Source organism: Panthera tigris, chromosome F3, assembly GCF_018350195.1.
Source record: "Panthera tigris isolate Pti1 chromosome F3, P.tigris_Pti1_mat1.1, whole genome shotgun sequence".
In the NCBI taxonomy this organism is placed as follows: Eukaryota; Metazoa; Chordata; class Mammalia; order Carnivora; family Felidae; genus Panthera; species Panthera tigris.
The window spans coordinates 63357197-63383591 of NC_056678.1; the positions used below are offsets into that span (position 1 = coordinate 63357197).

Below are 26395 nucleotides of genomic sequence, written 5' to 3' on the forward strand. Positions count from 1 at the left end.
ACAAGAAACGGGGGCACCAGAAAGCTCCTCTTTCTAATTTGTTTCTTTTATCAGGAGGCCACATATCTTTTCTAGTCTCTGTAGGTTTATTTTATTCTATTGACCAGAAGTGAATCACGTGGCTGCCCCTAGCTGCAAGAAAGATTGGGGAATTGAGTATCTGGCCAAAGAGAATGGCAGAGGGGTATCGAGGACTGGCCTCCACCACGCGTGATTAAGTACAAAAGCCAATACCCTAAGAATGATAGTTGGGAAAACAGAAAGAGCGTGGGTCCTTGATGACCTCATTGAGCTGCTGAACTAAATTTAAAATGGCCAACTTCCAGTCTTCTTAGAATGACAGAAAAATAAATGCATATGTGATTAAGCCACCGTTGATTTTCTGTGACTCGCGGTCAAATGCACACTAATCGATACAAAGGCCGTCTTTGTGAAAGTACCTGGGATGTGTCCACCCGGACTGTTTGTAGACCCCGTTCATCCAACCAGTTTTGCGAAGTGTCTACTTTGTTCCGGGCACTTGGCTAACCTCTGGGGCTGTAATGCTGAACAAACCCGGACAGAAGCCCTGCCCTCATGGAGGTTACATTCCAGTGGAAAAGAGAGGCGTCACTGAAGCAATCCACGAAGGAGTAGAAAAATGTAATTCCCATAATGCTGCGGGGCAAAGGTACAGGTGCTACGGGAGAATACAATGTAGGAATGGCCCTGGTGGTGGAGTCAGGAAGGTCTCCCTAAGAAGCGAGCAGTCTGAGATCTGAATATCCGCTTCAGGCTTGTGTCTCTGCCCACAATGCCCTCTCTTTCTTGCCTATATCTCGTTGGCTTATCTTCTCCCTTGAAGCCTTTTCACACACCCAGACACCTCCAGCGTCACTCTTCCACGAAGGCCTGACCTTTCAACGACACGTGGCCTATACCTCCTGAACGCCCTCGGCCAATGCTCTCACCCTGCCTTGCAACTCGAGCCCTTATTCTGCTTACCCCCTCACTTCCACCCCACTCCTTCTGGAAAACACGGACATTCTTATCTTCCCATTAAAGATCTAGCAACCTAGTTTGTTGTCTTGCGCTTAGCCAACATTCAACACTTATTCGAACTGAATTTGAAAACTATGTTTTATGGATGTTTACTACCGTCTAGTTTCAGAAAACATTTGCTAGCTCACACAGAGTACTTTGCATGTGTATGTGTGTGTGTGTGTGTGTGAGAGAGTTTCCACAGGCCCAGACACCCAGAACCTTGGACTTTTGTCCACAAACTGAGATTACAAAAAACAAAAACAAAAACAAAAACAAAACCCTATTTAAACATTAATAAAGACAATCATATGTCTGTCAACTATCATCACTTACATGAGCTGAAGCTCCTTAGTTCATGACTTTGACTATTGCAACTTATTCCTTAGTGTGAAAGGCAAGGTGTTTGTACTTCCCAAGATGCGTACTGACACCTTTCACATCTTTGAAGGGGTCTGGCTCTGTTCAATATTTTCAGGATGACAGTTGTCCCGGAAGGCACTGTGCCTTTCCTTGAATTCACGCAGTATTAATCTTTACAGTAGGTTCACAAAAGGGACACTAAATTTTTTAAATGTTTATTTTTGAGAGGGGGGATGAGCGGGGGGGGGGGGGGGGAGCAGAGAGAGAGGACAGAGGATCCAAAGTGTTGGTGGAGGGGGGGAACAGAGGATCCAAAACCCGCTCTGCTCTGCCAGCAGCGAGCCCTGAGGGGCGCCAAGCGGGGCTCGAACTCACGGTGAGATCATGGCCTGAGCTGAAGTCCCCCGCTCAACCGACTGGGCCACCCAGGCGCCCCCAAAGGGACACTAATTAAGGGACACTGTAACATAATCGCACGCTGTTGAAAGTGGACGCCCTCTTGGGGATCACGTAGCGACAGACTCTGACACCTGTCCCAAAGCAGGAAGCTAGCTAAGAGCTGTTCCCTTGGACAATCATCGGCTTCTCGGGCAGCCGCTTCCCCCCCCCCCCCCCCCCCGGGGACCCGCAGAGCGTCCGCGATTGACAGTCGCGGTCTTCGTATTCGACATTCGCAAAACCAGGACCCACTCCGGCAGGGAGTTCAACGGCCATCCTCCGGGTGGAGGTATTGCCAGGGTGTGACGCGGCGGCGGGCAGGCAGGCTCCCAGTGGCGCTAAGTTCAAAGCTGCCGGAGCTCGCGCTGCGAGCCGAGTCCGGGAAGAGAGACGCCGAGAGCAAGGCTCCTTCTCCCCGGGGGGCGATAAAAGGAGCGCGCGGAGGACAGGGGCTCGGGCTCGCAGCGAGCGCCCGCTGCCTGTCTGCCTCCCCCTGGGGGGGGGGGCGCGCGGCCGCAGGCCGGAACCGCACGGGGGACCCCAGACTTCACCGGGGCGGGGGTGCGGGGAGCGTGACGGGGGGGGCGCGCGCGGCGGCCACGGGGGCGCCGAGCGGGGCCGGGAGGGGCGGGCCGCGCGCACAATGGAGGCCCCGCCCCCGCCCTCTCCCCCTCCCTCCCTCCCTCCGCGCCGCCCCGCCCCCCGGCGCCCCGCGCGCCCGGCGCCCCGCCTGCCACCTGAGCCCCCGGGCGGACGCCGCGCTCGCTCCCGGCACCGCCCCCCCCCGCCCCCTCTCCCCCCCCCCCCACCGCCCCGCGCCGCCCCGCGCCCCCGCCCCGCGCCCAGCTCTCGGCCGGGGCCGCACAGTCGCGGCCGCTCGCGCCGGGGAGGACATGCGCCGGGGCTCGGGGGCGCACCCTCCCGCCGCGCTCAGCCGCGCCCAGCGTCAGCAGGCGCTCTGAGCGGCCACTCCCGGGCCGCGGCCGCGCCGCCCTCCGCCTCAGTGCCAGCCCGCAGCCCGAGCCCGCCGCTCTCCCACGGGCGCAGCCCCTCTGCCCGCGTCCCTCATGGCCAAGCCCCTGCTGCTGGTCGTCTGCGGCGCTCTGGTGGTGGCCCGGGCCCAGTGGGGGGCCAGCGTGACCCCCGCCGGCACGAGCGAGCCGCCGGACGCGCCGACGGTGGCGCCCACGGAGGACGAGACCCTGCAGAACGAGGCGGACAACCAGGAGAACGTTTTGTCGCAGGTAGGCGGCGGGCCCTGGCCACCCCCGGGCCGGGGCGCTGGGTGGGGGGGACCGGAGGTGGCCGTCGTCGCTGGCGTGCGGCCGGCCGCTGCGCCCCGTTCCCGGAGGGAGGGGCGTGCGCGGTGCCCTCCTCGCTGCGTTTCTCGGGGGACGGGACGGGTACTTCAAGGTCACCGGATCGGGAGAAAGGAGAGAAGGAAGGGAAGACTCCGTGCAGCTCCCTGGAAAGAGGGACGTAACGGATAATAATAATCCAGACCTAGTTTCTAGCTCAAGGGTTGCGAAAGTGTGGTCGTGTCTTGCCTGTGTGGCTGTTCGTGGGAATTGGAATGTGACAACAGGCGGGCACGCTGGACTGGGGCGGGCGGACGGCTGCCCCAGGGGGAAGGCACTTGACGGGCCCGGAGTGAGACACCCACCAGGGAGAAGCGGGGTCGAGACCCAGCAGCAGCTGCAGGTGTGTCGCGTGGCAGGTGGCCCCGCGCAGAGGGGCTGGCGGACGAGACCCCGTGTGTTGGTGAAGGCAGGGTGGAAATGCAGACCCACTCACCTCTGGCGCGTGGTCAGTGGGGGGTGAGTGACAGCTGATAGGGACCGGCTTCGTCAAGTGCCCCTTTACAAAGTACTTGGCTCGCTTTATCTGACTCGATGGTCACACACGCCCTGGTTCCCCGGCTGTAGCTCCAGGTGGGTAGAGCCAGGTCTTCGACAATCTGCAGCCCAGGTGACTGGAAGGGACAGTTCTCTAGAGTGTTCCGTTCAGCATGATGACGTGTGGTGGGAGTTGCCGTCATCCTAAAGAAGAGGGATGGCTGCATCTGGTGCCTTCAGTGCTGCCTGCATCTGGAGAAGCCTTTGCTCTGGGTCCTGTCTCCTTCCCGGGGGAAGAACAATCAGTTCCCCTTCCTCGGGAAGTTAGGCTACTATCTATCCCTAGAGCCACCCATAACCTCTCATTGTCCTCTAAACCGAAAGGACATGAAAACCCTTCATGTTGGGGCTCTGGAGGACCATCCACAAGTGTTCTTGAAACCGGAGTCTGAAAGGAAGGTATCCACCCGGGGCCTCAGCGCGGGCTCCGGCAGGAATCTAGGCAGAGTCTCAGAGAGCAGACAGCCACGCTTTACTGTCAGCCCCTGAGGACCGGCCGCTTCAGTCACCCTGCACTGCTACCCCTTAGCCCGCTGCGCCATTCTGTATTTGACAACAGCTCTAAAGCAAATATTAGTGTTAGAAGAAACCCAGCCTTTGCAAGAAAAACATTACAAGCCTTCTCCCTCCCCCCTCCCCAACCCCAACAGCATCCCAGGAACATTTCCACTCCAGCTAGGTCTGTGCCTGCCTGCCGAGGTCATTAGGCAAGTGAAGGGAACCCTTCCCGGTGCTTAGAAAGGCTTTGGGGGGCCCCGTGGCTTTGGGGATGCGGGATCTGTGCAGAGGAGGAAGGAGGCTTCCCCCCCCCCCCCGAGCAAGTGCCCAGAATGGTGGCTCCAGAAAGCCTGCTGCTGCTGCTGCTGTGTGATTTCCAGCCTGGGGAGGCTGGCAGGGGCCAGGGCTCAGAAGGAAATGTTTAGCATCGTAGAAGCAGCAACCGCTGCCAGTTTGCTCTCCTGGCTTTGGCCTAGGGTTTGGGTTCAGAAGCTGTTCAAGGAGCCAAGTGAATCCCTAAGCTGCGTAAACCTTACTCAGCCTGTCTTTTTCCAAACTGAAGCCGTCTTTCGAGGGCCAGATCAAATACCACTTCCTCCAGGAAGTCTCCTCTGATGCTTGGCCGGAGCCCCTCTCTCCAGGTTGAGCACCCCCTTCCCCCGACTGCCCTGCATCATCACGTCAGGGCACTTACCACCCTTTACCTGGCATGGCTGTGATCTGTGTGCCTCCTGCACGGAGAGCTCCCACGCGGGTGGGCTCTCTGGCCCGTCTGTTTACCTGGCACAGCCCCGAATGGGCATTCAGTATGTGGTCACTGAGTGAACAAGGATCAAAGCAAGTAGCCTTCAGACTGGAATATCAGCTTTCCAATCCTCCCTATAGCCCCTTCTCCTTTTTCTTTTTTAATCTAAATCTGGATGTCCGCTAAGGCAAGGGCCGTTGGAAGAATGATGGGGCTCATTTGTTTTTTTCCTTGAAATGATGAAAGGCTAAGGCCCCCTGAGAAGCACACAGCTTTCCAAGACAAATGAAGAGAGCTGAACTCCTCGTGCCTTCAAGGAAATTTCAGAGTCAGCAAATTGTGTTCTGATGACCTCTTCTCTCCACAGTTCAGAGTTGTCTGAGGTCTTGGGCTAGTGCAGGACATTCAACAGGGTGAATGGAGAGCCTTCCTAGGTGCTGGGCTGAGAGGCACCTGTATTTGCACACCCAGCCCTTTCTTGCTTTATCTCTGTTGTCTAGTTGCTGGGAGACTATGACAAGGTCAAGGCTGTGTCTGAGGGCTCAGACTGTCAGTGCAAGTGCGTGGTGAGACCCCTGGGCCGAGACGCCTGCCAGAGGGTCAACGAGGGGACCTCCAGGAAGGAAGACTTCTACACCGTGGAAACCATCACCTCGGGCTCGTCCTGCAAATGTGCCTGTGTCGCACCCCCGTCGGCCCTCAATCCCTGTGAGGGAGACTTTCGGCTCCAGAAGCTGCGGGCGGCAGACAGCCGGGACCTGAAGGTAGGACCTGGTGTGGGGGCGAGGCCAGGGGTGGGAGGACGCCTTCGGGACCCAGGCCTCTGGCAGAAGCTGTTGCAGGGATTGTAAGGCCTTTGAGTAAATGGGACGTGTCTTAGCCTGTAAAGGTCAGGCCCTGGCGTCTGGAGTACTGTGTGTGTCCAAGGCTGGTCATGTGACAAAGCGGTCGTTCGCAATCCGGACGTCTAAAGGGGATGCTGACAGCAAAGTGTGCCTGCCTCTCCCTGTGGAGCCAGGAAGGCTGGGCCTGGGAGCCACTGCCAGGCCCTGGGGCCAGAAGAACTCAGTGTTCTTCTCCCGGAGAGCTGTTGCCACGATTTACTGTCAGCCCAGCACGCACCCTAAAGAGGCGAGAGACACGGAGGGGCGAGCCCGTCAGTCCTCAGCCCACGGGCCAGGGTGACCCAGGGTAGGAGGGGCCTGGGGCCAGCTGTGGGTCGGCATCAGACCGTGATCCTGGTCCGGGGCGGCGGGGGGATGGGGGGGGGAAGCTCAGGCCTGCCTGAGGCTGCTGCAGGGGTGGGCTGAGGACTTTGTCCGATCTCTGCCCTCCCCGCTTCATTGCAGTGGGGGGCGGCAGGGGGGAGCGGTGGCCTGGGCCTGGTTTTGCAGTCACACAGACTTGAGTTCAGATTGTTGCTCCGCTATTCTTTGCCGTGTAATCCTACTCAAGGTGCCTAACTGCCTTGCCCCACCTTGGTCTCCTTGAGTAGCAAGTGGGGATAACAACGTCTGCTTTGGGGGGTTGCTTTGGGAACCGATGGGTGACCCTACGGAGTACTTGGCACGGTGCCTGATACGCAGTCAGGGTCAGTAGACACGCGTCCTGTTCGTGAATGACCAACGTGAAGAGCTGCCTCTGTGCCCGTGCCTGGTACGCGCACGGTAGCTGGCGGTCACGGATGCCCTTCTCGCAGAGCGGGGGTTAGCAGGACGGTGCTTTAACACCCTGCCCCGGGATCCAGTGTGCCTCAGAGCCCCACCATCAAGCTGCTTTCTGAACCACCCAGTTACAGGATTGGACTCCTGGGGGCTTCTGGAACAGCAGCAGGCAAAATTTTCTATTGGGAGCCACTCAGAAAATCATCCCAGTGCGTGCCAACAAGATGCCTTTTTGCGGCTCTCACCCACGGTTCAGCTACTTTCCTCTGGTGGGGAGGAAGGAGGGCTTCTGAATACAAGTGTCTCATGACATGGAGTTCTTCATCTACCAGCAAGGCTGGGAGACGGGTGGGGAACAGAAATCGCAGAAGGGTGTCCAGCAGATTCTTCCAGGGACTGGTCCTCGGCAGGGAGGCCCAGTTCAAGCATCTCTCACCTGCCCCTTTGCCTGCGCTCTGGGTGACCTGGATATCACCAGATGTTCGGCCACCGCCCTCCTAGAGTACTGGCAGGAAGGACAGCATTAAAAGCACTGAGAAGGCTCGCGCCCTACAATGGCATGCTATCGCAGAGATGGGTCATGGGGCCTCTTTTACCCCGTGGTTAGTTTAGTTGTAGTGCTGAGGGAAAACTGTTGGTATCTTCCAGGGTAGACGACGAGGTTGGGTATTTCAGGAGCACATCCTCAAGGCATCGAAGTTTATGAGCCACTTTGTTGAGTATTTACAGATCACCTCTTGTGGGCCAGGTGCTGTGCTAGAGATCTTGGGGAAACAAAGATGGGGCACCACTTTCTTTTTTTTTTTTTTTTTTTAATTTTTTTTTTAACGTTTATTTATTTTTGGGACAGAGAGAGATAGAGCATGAATGGGGGAGGGGCAGAGAGAGAGGGAGACACAGAATCGGAAGCAGGCTCCAGGCTCTGAGCCATCAGCCCAGAGCCTGACGCGGGGCTCGAACTCACGGACCGCGAGATCGTGACCTGAGCTGAAGTCGGACGCTTAACCGACGGAGCCACCCAGGCGCCCCAGATGGGGCACCACTTTCAAGGAGCTCAGCGTCTAAGAGGAAAGACAAGCAGGCATACACCTAACAGCAGAAGAGGGGTCTAAGCGATTGGGTGAAGATGTGTAGACTTCAGTTTCACTTGTTCTTCTAGGATTCTTTTTTTTTTTTTAATTTTTTTCAATGTTTTTATTTATTTTTGAGACAGAGTGAAACAGAGCATGAGCAGGGGAGGGGCAGAGAGAGAGGGAGACACAGAATCCGAAGCAGGCCCCAGGGTCTGAGCTGTCAGCACAGAGCCCGACGCGGGGCTCGAACTCACAAACCCCAAGATCATGACCTGATCTGCAGTCGGACGCTTAACCGACTGAGCCACCCAGGCGCCCCTGGATTCTTCCATTTTCTTATCTGAGTATTCCAGGGGGGCACAATACTTCCCACCTACAAAACGCCACTTTCCAAGAGCCCCCTTCTCCGTTCCTGGCCAGTGGCCTCTCTGTTGAGCCTCCAGCTTGGGGGTCTGACAGGAGAAGTCTCATCTTGGGCGTCACACCCCAGCCCTCGACTAACCTGCTACTCATGTTCCATAGCTTTCCACCATCATAGACATGCTGGAAGGAGCCTTCTATGGTCTGGATCTCCTGAAGCTGCATTCTGTCACTACCAAACTGGTTGGACGGATGGATAAACTGGAGGAGGTAAGGAAGATTCTGGGTTTCCATATCTTTCTCTCCATCAGGCCCGAAAGCATATCCAACTTCCCACAATATTTTTTCAGAAAGCGTGTATCCTGACTAGACTTCACCTATCCTGTGCTTTGGGAAGAAAACATATACATAAAACACCCATTCAAACTCATGCCAAATCGTGGGCGACAAAGAATTGATGAAATATAAATGTAAATACCTTCTTTTTTCACACACAAGAACCATATAATCAATGTATTTCTTTTTTTTTTTTTTAAGTTTGTTTATTTTGAGAGAGAGAGTGTGTGTGTGCGTATGTGTGCTCAAGAGGGGGAGGGGCAGAGAGAGAAAGAATCCCAAGCAGGCCCCATGCTGTGAGTGCAGAGTCCCACACAGGGCTCGAACTCATGAACCGTGAGATCATGACCTGAGCGCACATCAAGAGCCAGATGCTTAACCCATGGAGCCATCCAGGTGTCTCCAACGTATTTCTGTTTTTACCTTGACTTGCAGGGAACTCAGAGCTAAATGAAACGTAAAAGTACAGTAAGCCTCTCCCTTCCGGTTTTAAGATGGCGGCATCTCCCTTCTGGGTGCATGCTTGTTCATTTCTTCTTCCGGTTTTGCTTTGTCATTTTAGCCGTTCTGCTTTCTGTCTCTGTACGTGTGCGTGCATTTGTGTGGTAACGCATCTCCGGTTCACGTGAGAGGAAAAAGACGTGAGAACGGTTGCTGATGCATAATATTCCCCGCTGGAAAACATTCAGGCTCTTCACCCCCTGGGAGAACGGACTGATAGTGTCATTTCCACAGACAGGCATCACATGGTTATGACCGGGCTCCAGGGAGATGTGTGGCTGGCACCGTGGTTTCCAGGGGGTGGTGTGTGGGTCGGGGTGCGAGAGAGAAATCGTCACACGCCACAGTAACCTGGACACCATTCCATTGCTGTAATGCTCTAACACGTAGGTAAGTCATTTAATCACCAGAAAAGGGACATTCCCCACTCACCCTTCTGGGTCGGGAGCTTACACAGGTGTCATTGACTGGCATCCACGTCTTGAACCGATACCCGAAACGGTGACTCAAAAAAGTAGGTCCGTTCAATCTTTAGAATGTTACCGTAAATGGCACGTTTAATAACGGAATGATTAATAGACCAATATTCCTCATGAAAAAGTGGGCTTTGGGGGTGGGCTCTCGTGGAGGAGCTGGGGTTCCATGATGGCTGAAGAGCAGCCGCAGGATGTGAGAAAGGTAAGACTCTGCAGTTTGGCAGAAAGAGCGCTCGCTGGGCTGGGAGTCAGGACGGAGCGGACGCCTGTCTGTTGGCTGCTCCCAAGCGGCCGTGTCTCACCTTCCCCATCTGTAAAGCGGGAGAGGTGCCCTACATACCTTGCATGATTGCTCAGGGGATAAAAAAGTGAGCTGATCATCTTGGAAACACTTTGAAATGGTTAAACAAAACAAGGCGCTCGGGGGATGGCCAGGGAGTGAGTGGGGGCAGCATCTCTCTGCTGCTGTGTCTGAGTCGCTGGGATGCGGGTGATGAAACGTTGCCCTTGCGAAGGTTGGTTTCAGCCCCTTCCTTACACCCCAGTGTTCCCGGAAAGCGAACGCCGCTTCCTTGTCCGCCCGTCTTTAGGCTTGACTCCCCCTGTGCTGTGATGAGCGTTTTCTGACCATGGCCACCGGCCCTGGGAGGCTTGGTGGGTCCCCAGCCTTTCAGTTACCAGGTCTGATGAGAAGCGTCGGGGCCCTGGAGCCTGAGCTTCACAGACAGTTCGAGGCGGCCAACGGGACCACATCAACCCACTCTTGCTGAGGGCACTTGCCAAGAGAAGCTGGCCTCACCTTCACTCTCTCTGTCCCCAGCATTGGCGGCTGGCATGGAGAGACTGGGAATGGTCAACGCCACCCTTCTATCGAAGGGCTTCGTGCGGGCTTGGGATTCTTTCTCCTGATTCTTTCAAATGGGCTCAAAAGAAGTTAAACCAGGACCCAAGTCGTCCTTGGAAATTGGAAAGTTCTTTAACCCTTGGCATCTAGCACCATCCAAATGTGCAATGCCCTTTCTAAAAGAGGGTTGCTTTTTTTTTTTTTTTTTTATAGAACAGGGCCGGCAGCCGCTTCCGCTTTCACCCGGTTTTCATTCTGTCTGCAGAACAGCCTGGAGCCTGGGAAAGACAGCTCCGGGGGGAGAGCACAGTGCTCGTGAGGCCAGAATCAGGCGCTGGGCCTCCGAGAGCTTGGTTCAAGGGCTGTGGTCTGTTTGCAGCCTGTTAGCAGCTGAGCCCTTACTGCCGGCACAGGAGAGGAGTGGATTTAGTGGGTGAATTTGGTGCAGTCCACAATAACTGGAGTTTTGCCAAAATTGATCCTAGTTCTTTCAGCGAGACTGATCTCTTTTCCTTTTTCTTTTCTTTCTTTCTTTTTTTTTTGAGAGTGATCTCTTTTCCTTTTTCTTTTCTTTTTTTTTTTTTGAGAGTGATCTCTTTTCCTTTTTCTTTTCTTTCTTTTTTTTTTGAGAGTGATCTCTTTTCCTTTTTCTTTTCTTTCTTTCTTTTTTTTTTTGAGAGTGATCTCTTTTTTAAAACCATGGTATGTTTAGTAGCAAAAACTGGCCCTTCGTATTAATAATAATAATCCCCTATATTTATATAGCAATTATGGTTTTTAAACCACCCCGTATACATTCCGTACATTTGTCCCTGTGAGCTGGGCAGGATGTGAGGCCTGTGGAAAGTGCTAGGGAAACGTAGGCAGGAGCTCAGGCCTTCTGGCTCCTGGGCCGGGGCTCTTTCTAATCAGCCCCGTAAGTTGCTTTGAATCATTGCTATCTGCCCTGGAAGCATCAGTTTTTCCTAACCGGAGCTGAAAACTAGCTCTTCCAAGGGAACTTCTAGGCAGAACTGTGGCTGTGTCCCAGAATTCCTGTTAAATAGGATTAGCAGGAGTGAGAGGTTCCGCACAGCAGGCAGTCCAAGGCTGCAGGGTGCTGTGGCGTGGCAGTCGTCACAGATGGGTCCGGGCCCTGGGCCCACGGAGCAGAGCACCGTCTCCCGGCATGACATCCAGCCTCTCATCTCCCGGCTGGCGCTGGCTGACTGTCTGTCTGCAGTCGGTGGAGAGGCACGGTGTTGGGTAAATGGGGAAAACACTCCTTCTGCAGCCGGGCTCTGAGGGAGGAATGGAAGTACAATCCTGCTCCTGGTCTTTGGATATTCTGGAAGCCCAAGGGGAGTGCTTCGGAGGTCAGACCGGACAAAGGGGGCAGATTGAAGGGGCGTCTTGCCCAGAGTAGGATCAGGGCCTGGCAGTGGGAGCGGGCACACGTGTGCATCCCCGCCCCTGGGATGTAGGAGGACGCAGGAATGGAAACTCCATTTGCAGATGAAAGAGGAAGGAGAGAGAAGTCGAATCTAAACCGTTCGAGTCTCACCTTTTGGTAAAATCAACTCCGAGAGCTCTGCTTCCTGGAGCGATTTTGGTGAAGCTGTTGTTCTGAATTGTGAAAATAACACACGCATAGAAAAGTACATACGTGGTGAGGGTACGGCTTAAATTATTACAAAGCCGGGCATCTGGGGGCTCAGTCGCTTAAGCGTCTGACTCTTGATTTCGGCTCAGGTCATGATCTCATGGTTTGTGAGTTAGAGCCCTGCACTGTCTGTGCGGAACCTGCTTGGGATCCTCTCTCTCTCTCTCTCTTTCTCTCTCTGCTCCTCCCCTGCTTGCCTTCCTCTCTGTCTCTCTGTCTCTGTCAAAATAAATAAACTTAATAAATAAACTTAAAAAAAGATTATAAAGCAAATGCCCATGTAACTACCACCCAGCTCAGGAAGGCTCAGCGCCCCCCACATGGCCTCTCCTCACACCCCCTCCCTGAAGTGAACCTCTGTCCTGACTTTTATGTTAATCATCTTCCTTGCTTGTTTTTTTTTAAACATTTTCATTACCTAAGGATGCATCCCTAAATATACTAGTTTTGTCTGTTTTTGAACTCTAAATAAAGAGCCCTACAGAATTGTGTGTGTCGGTGTGTGCACACACGTGTGTGTTAGGCTTCTTTCACTCATTTGTGTGTTTTTTTTAGATTTTATTTTATTGTTTTTTTTTAGACATTTATTTTTTAAATATATTTGTTTATTTTCGAGAGAGAGGGAGAATGTGAGTGGGGGAGGGGCAAAGAGAGAGGGGGACAGAGGATCTGAAGCAGGTTCTATCTACGCCGACAGCAGAGAGCCCTGGACGTGGGGCTCGAACTCACAAACCATGAGATCCTGACCTGAGCCAAAGTCGGACGCCCAACCGACTAAGCCAGCCAGGCGCCCCTCAATTTTGTTTTCAGTAGTTTTTAAGTAAATTCCACGCCACGCGTGGGGCTCGAACTCATGACCCAGATAGCAAGAGTTACATGCTCTACCCACTGAGCGAGCCAGGCACCCCTTGTTTTTAATAGTTACCTACGTGGTTTTGTGTCCTGTAGTTCATTTACTTTTATCGCCGTGTAGTAGTCTATTGTGTGAATGCACCACGGTTGATCACTCCGTTGTGCTGATGATGGATACGGGGTGTGTTTGCAGTTTTATAATTCACAGTAGCCCAGGAGTCTCCCTGTACATGCACGTCCCTGTCTGTGTCCCTGGCCCACTCGCGTGTGCATTTCTCTGCGGTGTGTAAGTAGGAAGGGAGCTTCTGGGACGTTAGTTACGCTCATCTTCATCTGTAGGGCGGGGGGTTGCCAAGCTGTGTTCCCAAGTGGTACTTCAAGTTTACGTTCCCTCCAGCGGGGACTGAAAGTGCCACACACGTCCCCGCCAGCACCTGCTGTGGTCAGACTTTCTAGCTTTCGTCAGTTTGGAGAGTGTAGCAGAGCAGGGCCATTTCACTGTATTCCGGAAACCTAACCCCCCACACATCTTTTCTGTTCGCCTGGTGGAGGCCCGAAACCCCGCGGGCGTTCCTCGAGAACTGGTCCAGGGAGAAGTAACATCCAAGGTGGTCAGCGGTCCAGGACCTTGGATGTGGCAGAGTAAGGCTGACCCTCTCCTGGCAGTGGCTGGGAAGGGGAAGGAGATCCAGGAGTATGAGTTACATTAGAGTCAGGGGTGGGTGGGCACAGAGAATAGGTGCCAGCAGAGGTGGGAATCGGAAGTCTAGAAGGACAATCTGTGGCTTCCAAAGGCAAACCCTGTTCATTGCGTATAGGCCCGGCAGTGACAGTGATTCCGCTGAGAAGACTTTTACCCTGAGCTCTGAGTGCACCCGGAGACCCGAAACCTCGTAGGCTGCCCAGGCCCGGGGATGGATTCTGAAGGCAGCGGGACAGAGTCATGGGGTCCTATGCCCAGTGCCAAATACTGCTTCCAGGAGCAGATTGATTATCAAAGTGGAGAAAAGGACAGAGGGACAGGTCATTAAAATAATCTCTTCTAGCATCAGGGTTTTAGTATGATTAAGTCGTTCCTACACAACTTGCAGGTCTTTGTGAAGAAGTGCCCCACCCCCGCGTGGCAGCAGGACACCTGTCAGTGCTCCCAAGTACTTGGATATGCGTGTGACTGTGGATACGTATGTCCACGTGTATGTGTGGGTGCACAGCCCCTGCTCTTAACACAGCTGCGTGCCTGCAAGCTGCCCGGAGTGTGCTTTCTGTTGCGGAAGCCCTGCACCTTCTGCAGAGGGTGACTCGACTCTTCTCCTCACACACGTCTGCCGGGGTTTGTAAAACTTGTCCGTGAGCACAGATGGTCACTGTGGAACCTTGTGTGTTCTCCGAAGCCTTTTCCCCTGACAGCTTTGTGTCCGAGTAAGATTTAAAATCTGTGATGCAAAAAATAAATAATAAAAATGCGGCGCCTGGGTGGCTCAGTCGGTTGAGCATCTGGCTTTGGCTCAGGTCATGATCTCGCGGTCTGTGGGTTCGAGCCCCTCGTCGGGCTCTGTGCTGACAGCTCAGAGCCTGGAGCCTGCTTCGGATTCTGTGTCTCCCTCTCTCTCTGTTCCTCCCCTGCTCATGCTCTATCTCTCAAAAGTAAACATTAAAAAAATTTAAAACTCTGTGATGTAGTTACCAGACTCAGAACTGGCCTGCTCCCCAGAATGTGCCAGCACAGGCTTTGCTGAGGCTTCTTCTTCAAACCAAAGGATTCGGTGGCCTTTGTGTTTCTGGTCTGAAAGGCAAGATCACAGGAGCATTCCTGACTCGAGGGGATGTATCTTTTCATCAACTAATAGGAAAATGTAATTTTCGTCTGTGCAGGCCTGGCCGTGAGTTAGGGGAACTGTCTCTTTCTAGGCCTTCCCTCTGTGCCTGCCTTCCATGCCCTTCTAGACACCCCCAGGATTCACTGTTTTTCCTGAGCAAATCTGCTTTCGCAGTTGGTCACGTCCTGCCTCTCCTACTCTCGGAGAGAAGTGTCCCCCACCCTGTCCGACTACTGTGTTGTCATCTGTGAAAGGGGAAAGGGTTGGAGATAATATTTCTAAGATAAATTTCGGCTTTAATGTTATTTAATTCAGTTACATCTGAATATGGGTTCGAGTGAATATACTCTGTCTCCTGGGCTTGTATGTACTTCAAATCGAATTTGTCTCTGTGGAAAGAAAGGTTTTCTTTCGGCTAACCAGACTAAAGGTGTGAGAGCCCGCCCTCCATCTGCTGGCCTGGGAGCAGCTTGTAGGTGCAAGGAGCCCGTGGCTGTTTTAAAGGGGTGAGGTTGCCCCTAAAGCAAATTCACCAGCAGAGGCCTGGGACTTCTTGTTCTTTGCTTGGTTGGCTGTCCTTCCAGGCTCTGGACTTTTGAGGGCAACCTGGGCCTGAGCCATCTCTGTTTCCGGGTCTTGGCCCCACAGCTGATGCGGGCTAGACGCGCAGCAGCTGTCTGGGGCTGGGCGGGGGGAGTGATTGAAGGCGACAGCAGGTGGCCCCTGCACCCAGGCGGCCTGCCCAGCTCCGTCATCCGTGCTCCAGGATCGCTCCGGGTCCTGTCAGCTGGAGCACCGGCTGTTTCTAGCTGCTCTCCCCCACCAGCTCTTTCACCAGGGGCTGGAGACAGCTGTCGGCTGGGGCGGCTGTCCCAGGCCACCTGGTCCTCGCTGTGTCCTGGACGGCTCAGAGGGGGAAGGGCAGGCGAGTGACCAGGAGCCGTGAATGGGCCCCCCACCCAGGATCCGGTCACCCCCACACTTACTTCACCCCCTCAAGGAAGGCCAGTGTCTGGGCCCTCAGGCTTGCCATCTGTATCGGGCCCTGTGTACTCCCAGCCAGCGAGCGATGGGGTCAGGTGGCCTCTTGGGATGTGGGGGCACGTGCCTGCTGCATGACCCGGGGCCCAGGCTTGGCCCAGCCGCAGTCCAGCTCTGTCTCCTCCTGCAGGTGTCTGGTGCGTCTTTTTAAGACCCAGCAGCCTCGGGGCCGTCCCCTTCCCTCCTGCCCAGCCCACCGAACCTTAGCTCACTTGCCCTTTCCCACCTGCCTGTCTGCTGCTGGGGTCGCAGGGGTCCCACTCCAGCTTCGCTGGGCGCACCAAGTCCTACTCCGTGCCTGGCACCGTGCAGGCAGCCCCTGGTTCATTCTCCACGCCAGGCCTGCTTGGGTCGGGGGGGGGGGGGGTGGGCAGCGTCATTATTCCCAGAGCGGTCCCATCACCTGCCTTCTGGTGGCGATGGCGGTGTGGGCTGGTCCTCGGAGCCAGCACCTCCCCTCACGGCAGCGCCGTCCAGGGCTCCGGGCAGGGAGAGTGGGGCCACAGCGAGCGGCCAGAGCCCTGCGCCGTGGTGTCTCTTCCTCAGGTCCCAGCAGGTCCCAGCACCGCCGGCTCACGCTCTTGCTCAGTCTCCCCCTCGGCCCTGGTCCCTGCCCCCATCCCACCCACCTGCACCAGACCCTCCATGGCTCTGGCCAACCGCGTGCCAGCTGTGCCCCCGACTTCGCCTACACCCAGCCCCTCTCCTGGCTCCTTCCTCTGGTATCTGCGCATCTGGCTGTAGTCAGCATGGGACGCTGGTCCCCTTCGCGCCCTGGGCTCACACCCTCCCGTGCCTGGTGCCCGACCGCGTGTCCCTCCAGCACGAGCCGCCTGCTCTGTGAGCGCCTCTCAGGTCCTTGGCTCTGCTCGGGTCTTTAAGTGCTGCGCCTGGCTGTGCCCGGCCTCTGGTGCCAGACTTCTGTCCACTGGCTGTTCCGCCCTCCTCCCCGCCCTCCTCCTCATAGCACCGGGATCCTTGGCGGCCACCGTGCGGTGTGCCGGCCCCTGCCAGGTAGACCCCCTGCCTGCCTCCTCAGCCACATTGCCAGCGCTGCCTGTGAGCCAAGCAGCACTCGCCACGGACGTCACGGTTGCAGCTGTCCCGGGGGAAGAGCCCAAGCATGAGGTCATGGGGTTCACTCTTCTGCCAGGGCTGAGTCTAGAGGGCCCTGTGTGGGCAGCCTCCCCCGTACTTCCTGAGAAGTGCCCCACGGGGAAGCCAGACTCTCAGGGGGCCGTGGGGAGCCCTGCAGGGCCAGCACCCCCGGGGAGGGGGGAGGTGGCCGGGTCAGCGGGCGGTTGAGGAGGAAGAGCCGCTGTGCCATCCTGGGGGACACCGCCTGGCTCGGCCTGGCTGGCCGGTGGGGTGATGTCACCGCCAGCCGGGTGTTGATTCAGGAGAGTAAACTCTGTTGTTCCCGTGGGCGCTCAAGGCCGTGCCATGTCAACCCTCCCGTGCCGAAACCCAAAATAATGCTTCCTCACTGAAATCAGAAAGGGCACTGGGGACTCATACATCAGTGAGAAGAAAGCCCCTCCAGGGACCTAGAACCCCCGGGGTCCAGGGAGCAGGTGAATCTGGGGGGCCACCCCTTTTTCTCCCAGTGAGCGCACAGGCCGATGCGGACTCTTGCAGGGTGTTCAGGAATCAGGCGGAATCTTGTTTTGGCCGTAAGGCTATGCGGGCCCTGCCACGGGATCCACCCAGAGTGGAGTCCGAGGGCCTCAGCCCCCACCTTCGAGACAGAGTCATTGACCTCGATGAGGAGTCAGAAGCTACCTCTGTCGCCTCGCCCTGCCTTCCACTTGTCACTAGTTGGTGCTTTCTTGTTTATTGCTTTCTTCCCCTCGGTGGAGGGTGGTCTTTATCAGAGCAGGATCCTGGGCTTTGTGGCTTCTGCTGGACCCCTTGGTGCCCAGCACTGAGCACATTAATGCATTAATGAAGAAGTAACACTGAACCGCTGAGCCTGCTGGGCCGTGTTGCCTCAGGATGTGGAGAATTCATGGGGGAGATGCCTGGACGCTGCTCTTAGCAGGTGCTCATGGAGGTACAGAAAGGCGTGAATCCCGGGGCGCCTGGCTGGCTCCGCGGTAGAACAGGAGACTCTTAATCTCGGGGTTGTGAGTTGAAGCCCCACATTGGGTGTAGAGATTACTTACAGATAAAATGTTTCGGGGTGCTTGGGTGTCTCAGTCGGTTAAGTGTCCAACTTAGGCTCAGGTCATGATCTCACAATTCGTGGGTTTGAGCCCTGAGTCACGTTCTGTGCCGACAGCTCAGAGCCTGGAGCCTGCTTCGGATTCTGTGTCTCCCTCTGTCTCTGCCCCTTCCCCGCCCATGCTCTCTGTCTCTGGCTCTGAAAAATAAATAAACCTGTAAAAGAAATTTTTAAAAAATGAAATCTTTAAAAACAAAAAAGAAATGTGTGAATCCAAATATTTGGCTCCGGTAAAACAGCCCCTTTCATACATTTTGGCCCTGTTTCCAGCAGATGTACCCCAAGCTTCCAACATTTAAGACAGCCCTTCTCAAACTTTGATGTGTATGCACATCGCCTGGGGGTCTTGTTAAAACGTCGATTCTGATTCCGCAGGTGCCCGGGCGGGGCCCCAGACTGCGCTCCTAACAGGTTCCTGAGACATGCTTTGTGTAACAAGGACTTAGGGGAATCCACCATTTCTGCATTTCTCTGCATATGCATATTCTGTCATATACCCTGAGACCACACTGCAACATTCACAGGCCCCTCTGATGGGCTCCCCACTGCTCAGAGAACTGGCTGAGCTCCAGGACCCTCCCCCCAGCCGTCTTAGTGGTTCCACAAGTGAACTGCGGAAGCAAGGGCCAGGAGGCTGGGTGCTGGGCTCAGCTCTGCCACGTTTGTGTCTGGCGTCTGAGGAAAACGACATCGTTCCTCTGGGCCTCAGTTTCCCCATCTGAGAAGGGCTTGAATTCTGGGATCCCGCAGGGGCCTAGAACACCCAGCTGTAACATCCTGTCAAAAATAATCACCACGTCCCATGCACTTCCATATATATGCACTTATTTACTCCTAATAATCCGTAGGGAAAATCCTAGTATTACTCCATTTTACCCCTGGGGACACTGCAGCTCAGGGACTTTGATTTGTCTAGGATCAAAGAAGTAGGACTAACATTGACATGTAAGCCAGACTGTTCCCTCCAGAACCCCTGCTCTTAACCATTGCACTTGACCGCCCCTGACAACACCTATCGGGAATGACTGCCCACCCGGTAGGACTGCTCATTCCGGGTATTCCTTAAAGAAGACTTCTTTCTCAGGGGCTTTCTCTCTCACAGTTAACTGCCATTTAGAGACACGAGCTTAGCCTGCGCCCCACAGAACACATCAAGCCCTTCCAGTGCTCGAAATCTGCCGTGAAATGAAATGCCAGGAGAATGGCGTGGCCGGTGGTTCTGGGGCCTAGTAGACTGGTCAGGGGAGCCCCCATGGGAGCCATGGGAGCCACAATGCCGGGGGTTACTGCCGGCCTGGATACTTCTACACCCCACTCGGAGCTACCGCGGCTTTCCTCTAGGACTTAGTATCCTGCCAGGCTGCAGGGCTGTGCCTGTCAACGTCTGTGCTTTTACGGTCCCCAAGACAGAAAGCAAATGCATCTTCTGTTTTACATGGTGGCTTCCTCTACCCACGTCATAAACACGGCCCAAGGAGAACATCACATCTGAAAACTCACGGGGCACCTGTCTGTGCCGACAGCTCAGAGCCTGGAGCCTGCTTCGGATTCTGTGTCTTCCTCTCTCTCTGCCCCTCCCCGGCTCGCACCCTGTCTCTCTCTGTCTCTCAAAGATGAATAAACGTTAAAAAGAATTAAAAAATAAAAACTCAGATGCTCATGCAAACTAGAATGCAGGCCAGAGCAGGACAGTGTTGGGTCTCCGTGCAGGAAACCAACCTCCCTCAGAATAACCAGAGGAGAAGGGCCCCTCTGAGCCTGTGGGTACCCAGGCTGGTTCAAATCCCGTGCTGCGTCACCGCCTCTGGGGCCCTGCTTTGTGCCCGTTCCCTCTCTGCTCTGACCCCCACGAACCCCACACTTGCCACCTGCGGAACCCATCGGTGCCCGGTCACCTTCCTCTTGCCACGCGCACCTTCTTCCCACTTATAGTTGGCACCTCCCCCGCACCCCCAGACCAAGAACCCCAGGGTATCGTGAGGCTTTGCTCCTCAGACACACAGGAGGTACTCACCAGTGCTGGTTGGCTTAGATGCGCCTTCAGTCCCTTCCGGTATGAACCAGGACTGGAACACCATTCCTTTGCCAGGTGGAAGTCATCTAGGGAATCTGTTTTTATGGGTAAATAGGAAAGTTTAAAACCAGCCTGTGGGTTTTCTATGTAAATGATGCTTTCAAAGTGCTGGGGGTTAGTTTGTGTTCACTAGAAATGCAGGTTAAGTAGATGTCTTCAGCCACCTCTTCTAAAATTGCTTTAAAAACCCTTCTTCTGTTCATTGAGCTGCTGGTACACATGTATGGGGTATGAGTGGAAGTTTTTGTAGTGTTAGTTCTCGCCGGATAAGGACGACCGTGTGCAAATGACAGAAAAGGAGCCAGGTGTCCTGGTGACCTAGAGACAAGGCAGTGTCATGACTAGGAAAGCTATGGGAGTTTGGGGTAGCATGTCCAGCAGTGGGACGCCCCAGAGCCGTATTGGCCCAGAAATACTGCCTGGGATCTGGCCCTCAGCACAGGGCCGGACCTCTCCAGAGCCCCAGTCACTTCTTGGCCAATTTCTCAGCCTGCTTTTGCATTTCTAGCTCTGACCCGAAGATGGCTGCCAGCTGCCTTCTGCTCATCTTTAGAGCACATTAATGGATCTTCTTTTTTCTTTTTTTATTGTTTTTAACATTTATTTATTTTTGAAGGAGAGAGAGACTGAGCAGGGGAGGGGCAGAGAGAGAGGGAGACACAGAATCCGAAGCAGGCTCCGGGCTCCGAGCTGTCAGCATAGAACCCCATGCAGGGCTCGATCTCACAAACCGTGAGATCGTGACCTGAGCCCAAGTCAGATGCTTACCCGACTGAGCCACCCAGTGCCTCATCATGGATTTTCTTTTTTACATTTTTTCTCTTCTCAGGAAGTTTCCAAAAACCTCACCAAGGAAAATGAGCAAATCAAAGAAGACATGGAAGAAATCCGAATGGAGATGAACAAGCGGGGGAAAGAGAACTGCTCTAAGAGCCTCCTGGACAGCATGCCGGACGTCCGCTCGGCCTTGCAGAGGGACGCGGCGGCCGCCTACACCCACCCCGAGGTACGGCCCCGGCTCCCTGGCCTCCGAGCACAGCCTGCTTTGTGCCCATTCCCTCTCTGCTTTGACCCCCACGAGCCCCACACTTGCCACCTGCGGAACCCATTGGTGCCCGGTCACCTTCCTCTTGCCATGCGGACTTGGCATGGCTCTCACGCGTGCACAGAGCTTTGCCGGATTTGGTTCTTTCACGGTCACGGTGTCATTTTATCTAGATAGCAGTTCTGTGGGTGTGATGGGGCAGGGTTGACTCTGCGGCCCAGAGGGGCTCCGTGAGTGAGTGTTGAAGTGTTTCACCGGGCCAAGAGTCGGTGGTGGATGGCAGAGCCTGGATTCCAGGTGTACCGCCGAGGTGTCCCCTGGCAGGGTGTTGGGGGGCAGGCAGGGCGCAGGGCCTTGGACACTCAGAGTGTCTGAGCCGTTGCTGTGCACTGCCACGTAGAGAAGGGCTAGGCATTGCTGTGTAGGAGCCTGTTGCCTGGGCCACTAGGAACTGGGGTAAGAGAGGAAGTCAGCCGATGCTCGGAACGCTTGGAGACTCGTAAAAGAGATGCCAAGCAGACGGCAGCTGTGGGTTAGGGGAAATCCTGGGCACATGTATTCCAAAGGCAGGACAGTGGGCAGATCAGGACTGTGGAGGCCAGAAACCCTGAAGACCATACGGTGCTTGCACCCTGCCCAAGAAGGAATTGAAAATAAAACCAGTTCCAGACCAGAAAATAAGTATAAGGAAGGCCAATAATTTTCTGGCTTTGCCCATGATGACTGCTTTGATGATTTTTTGGAAATACCATGTTTCTTAAGCAATTATTTTTATTCTCATTTTTAGTTGTCCCCAAGGCACTAGCTGCTGAGCATGTGTTTAGTCAGCTTAGTGGGTCATCCTTGAACAAGTCTGAACTTACAAATTTTCTTTTAACGTTTATTTTTGAGAGGGAAAGAGACCGAGCACGAGTGGGGGAGGGGCAGAGAGAGGGGGAGACACAGAATCCGAAGCAGGCTCCAGGCTCTGAGCTGTCAGCACAGAGCCTGACGTGGGGCTCGAACTCACGAACTATGAAATCATGACCTGAGCCGAAGTTGGACGCTCAACCAACTGAGCCACCCAGGCGCCCCAAATCTGAGCTTCTAAATAAACCAAAAAGCTGAGGACATTTGGGCTGGAAGGGAACTTGGAGGTACCCTTTTCCCGCACCTGGGACCCAGCCACTCCTGTCTCAGCCCATCTGGCAACTTGAGCTGGCCTAGGGCCTGGCGGAGTCCGGCATTCCCTGCCCTCTCTGGCTTCCAGTTTCCCAGTCGGCTGAGCCTGAGAACCCGTCTGTTGTCTTGATGATACATTATGTGGTATGTTCAGCAACCCGGCTCATATTTCCTGAGGGCAAACAGTAAACCAAATCAAATGCACCAAACCCGTTTTGTCCTTGCTCAGCAAAGCCCTTTCCCCTCCTGAAATCCCCGTTCAGCACGCTGCTGAGGTGAGCACAATCCTCCCGTGCCAGGGGGTAGAGCCTGGGCCAGGGAGGGGTGGGAAGGGGGGAAGGCCAAGGCTAGGATCTTCCTGCCCCCCCCCCGCTTCATCTTTCTGTCTCTGTAGCGAACCCCATGACTCAAAAGGGGGCAAATGGGGTGCTGGGTTCGGTGGTTATTTTCAGGTTCTCGTCGATGATGTTGGGGTTTCTCGGCGTGGTGAATGGCCATTTGTTGGAGGCCTCTCTCCAACAAGGTCGTTGCCTGGAGGGTTGGCAAGGGGCTCTGGGGGCCGGGTTGGGAGTGGGGACACAGGGACGCCAGGAGTTGAAGTCATACAACAGACTCTTGGATTAACAGAGAGAGGAAATCAAAGCTTGGTGGGGGCAGCGGCCGCCCAGCACAGCCTGTCGCCAGTGGATCCAGGGAAATTATATGTTCTCTGGCAGAGGCCGCCATGGTCTTACTCCATCTGCTTGGCTGGGAGAAGGAACTGCAGTTCCCGCCTGTCCCGGAGAGCCTGGAATTAAAGACAGTTCCTGGGGTTTACCATGAAGAAATGACAACCTGCTTTTGCAATGCGGAGGGAGGCCAGGGTCCGGCAATTAGCCGGCCCACAGCGTCTGAGTCAGGCGCTTGGGGGCCTCTTCTCAGCTTCCCAGCCTCCTTTCCCAGTGGGAAATGAGGGATCCCCAAGTCTGCTGGGCAGTAGCCAGACCATGGCCTTGTGGGCTTGGGGGTGTAGACGAGTTTTTGGATGGCAGACAAGTCAGTCCCATGGTCACCGGTGTGGGCAGTGTGGCTTAATGTAAGGAAGCGTGCAGGCTCTAAAGACAGCAGCCCTGGGTCTAATTCGGAAGTGCCCCTCTCAGCCACTTCACTGATTGACCTTCAGCCGAATTTCTAAATGACCCCGAGCCCCTCTTTGCTTATTTGTAAAGTGCTCTCTACCTTGCCTCATTGTCGTAAGGGTTAAAAAATGCCATAAAGGGACGTGTCTGGTCAGAATGGGAGCCCACTGAAATTCTTCCCCACAGGCCACGTATCCCTGCATCTCTAGTCCAGCTCAGCTCACCAGCCGAAATGGGAATTGAGGAGGGGGCAGGTGGCAGGAGTGGGGGCTCCCCTGGGCACACGCCTGCCCCTTTCTGGAGAGCTCTCTGGCCCCAGCCAGGGGAGCCTGGCAGAGAGGGGCCCCTGCTTTGGAGAAGTCGGTCCCCACGGGATGCCAGGGAGCATGGGGCTGCCATGTCTGCTCTGTCACCTGGTTCAGCTCTTTTGTCACGGGAAAACCCAGTACAGCCTTGGGGGTGTGGTTGGGAAGGGCTCCAGGTTTCCTCCAGGCCAGATTTTTAAGGTCAAAACAAGAGCCTTATTTGCTTCCTTCTGTGCAAAGTGAGAAAGTTGGCCATTCTGGCTGGCTTTCCTCCAGCTCATATTCTGTGGCCCTGAAGGCCCTGCCCTGCCTCTCAGGACCCTGGGCCTCCGGGGACAGAGGTGTTGTTTCTCAGTGGGCTCTGCTTCTCTGGGGGGATGTCACTGGGGTCTCAGGTAACGGGATTTAGGGGCGCTTGCCCACCTCGTCGTGGTGAGGAGGGGGCTTCCATGGCTCGGGGGCGACAGGAAGCCTCCTCTTCATTATGGAGCCCCCGGAGCCCTCCTCCTGAGAGCAGGTCAGGGCCACACCCCTCAGGAACTGGACCCACCTGTGGGCGGCCCTGGCTTTGAACTCAGCTCCCAGGAACCTGTGCCCAAAGTCTGTTGTTTTCAGTGGTGGGTGATCGGGATCCTGGGTTGGGGGCGGCTACGTGACCAGATGGACCGAGGCAGGACCCAGAGAGCGTGCCACGCCGTGGACACAAGAGGCCATTGCCTGGGCAGCAGCTCCACGGAGGACAGGGCGCTTCTTCCGCTGGACCAGAACCAGCACGGCAGCGTCCTCGGTGCTGTTGGGACGCCTAGGTCGGGGCGCCCGGCTGGCTCCGTCGGAGGGGCGTGCGACTCTTGATCTCGGGGCCATGAGGTCAAGCCCGATGTTGGGTGAGGAGATTACTTAAATAAATGAAACTTAAAAAAAAAAAAAGAGGCCTGGGTCATGGGCTGCCTACTTTAAAGCATCATTTGACAGAATCCCAATGCCAGTCACAAATGTAGACTGTTCCTCGGGATTTGTTCCGATTAAAAAATTCAGCGCAACGGGGGGTGCCTGGGTGGTTCAGTCAGTAGAGTAAGCGACTCTTGATCTTGGGGCCATGAGTTTGAGCCCCATGTTGGGCACAGAGATGACTTAAGGGAAATTCAATGTAAATATTAAGGAGCGCCCAGCCGGGGGCATCAAAACTGAGCAAGAGGTGATTGCTGTCCTTCTATTCCACAGGGTCTGCAGAGGCAAATTCTTAAATAATGCCCACGGAAGGCAGGCTGGGAGAGGTGCTGTGGTAGAAGGGATAGACTTGTGTCCCTTAGGAGCTGTGTCAGCATCTTGAGGAGAAGGCCCGAGTCTGCTGTTCTTTCGTGTAGAAGGGCTCCAGGGGCAGGCAGACCGTGGTGGGTGGTTAACTTCATGGTGCCGTCAGTGGCATCCATCCTCCAGATCCCCTCCTGGTCACAGGAGGGCTGCCCTACTCTAGCCGCCCTGTCCGCATTTCAGGCCAGACCAGTCAGGAAGAGTGCGAAAGATGCCTTCCAGCTGACTCAGCCTCCCTTTTAAGGAGCTCTTCCAAAAGCTCTTTCCACCGACTTCTCCTTATACCCCACTGGCCAGGACTTTGTCCCGTGGCCCCTCCCACAAAGCCAGCTTCCCATTAGAGAGGAACAAGGAGACGGGATTTACGTGGTCGGTTAGAAGTTTCTGCCACAAAGTGCAGAGTGAGAACTGGGAAACAAAGATTAATTATGAACGAGAAGGGCTGGGACTATTTTCTTAAGGACATGAGAGGTTAGCGGGGCCTGGAGAAATGGGTACATTATGATAAGTAGCTAGAGGGGGGAAGAGAGGAGGCCTTCCAGATGGAGAAAACAGTCCGAGCAAAGGCCCGGCAGCTCAGGAGAGCCGAGAGTTTGAGGAGTCAGCCAGGTGACTGAAGCACCAAGGAAGGGTTGGGGCTGGGGGCACAGAACAAGACAGCGGAATGCTGAGCTGGGTCCGGGTCCGTGCTTAAGAGGGTGGAAAATGCCAGGCCATGCACTTTGGACTTTATCCTGGATGCATCAGGGAGGCTGTGGAGCAGTTCCTTCTGATCATGGAAGGAAAAGCTTCATCCCGAGGGGTGCATCTTGGTTCTCCGGCCTCATGTCCCAGCCTGGACACCATTGCCCACACACAGACCTCCCCGGAAACAACTGAGACAAGATCTAAGTCACGCAGCAGCCCTAGGCTGGAAAGCACAGTGTGGACGTTACAGAGACACGTGCTGGAGCCAGAGGGCCTGGGTTCAAATCCTGCTGCTACCACTTACCTGCTGTGGGACCTTGGGCAATTTACATGACGTCTCTGTGCCTCAGGTTCCTGATGTGTACGTGGGAGTGATAAATAGCTCTTACTTCATGGGACTCAGGGGAAGATCGGTTGGTGTCCGTAAAGCACGTAGGACAGTGTCCCGGCTCCAGCACTGCCTCCTCCTACCACTGCCTGTCTGGCCAGTGACCTGACCTTAACTTGTGTCCCCTCTGAACAGTATGAGGAGCGGTTTCTGCAGGAAGAAACCGTGTCCCAGCAGATCAACTCCATCGAGCTCCTGCAGACGCGGCCCCTGGCCCCGCCCGAGGTGGTGAGGCCACAGCGGCCCCTACAGAGGCAGGTCCCCCTGCGGGGCCGGCCCGCCTCCAAGCCCACCGTCATCCGGGGCATCACCTACTACAAGGCCAAGGTCCCGGAGGAGGAGAACAACATCGAAGAGCAGCGTGAGTTGGGGGTCGGCGGGGTGGGGAGGGAGGCACCGTTTGCACCCTGTGTATCTGCACATCCTCTGAGCCACACGCCCCTTCTGGGGTCCGATTGCTGCCGTGGCCTCTCCGGGCCAGCCAGGTCATGGGAAAATTGCCTGCGGTTACGAATTA

General features: G+C 55.2%; 1 protein-coding gene across 4 annotated transcripts in view; it reads left to right on the top strand.

Annotated features, from left to right (window-relative positions):
- The first annotated feature begins 2713 nt into the window (after positions 1-2713).
- The window catches only part of OLFML2B (olfactomedin like 2B), a 37263-nt gene continuing 13581 nt past the window's right edge, over positions 2714-26395 (top strand). For 3 of the 4 annotated variants that reach the window (XM_042976150.1, XM_042976153.1, XM_042976152.1), the window contains exons 1-5: positions 2715-3065; positions 5460-5723; positions 8219-8326; positions 20693-20869; positions 26014-26239. In XM_042976150.1, the coding sequence (XP_042832084.1) occupies positions 2889-3065; positions 5460-5723; positions 8219-8326; positions 20693-20869; positions 26014-26239 (952 nt within the window). In that variant the 5' untranslated portion in view covers positions 2715-2888. Of the gene's footprint in view, positions 3066-5459; positions 5724-8218; positions 8327-20692; positions 20870-26013; positions 26240-26395 lie in introns of all 4 variants that reach the window. The other variant, XM_042976151.1, reaches the window with a different exon arrangement.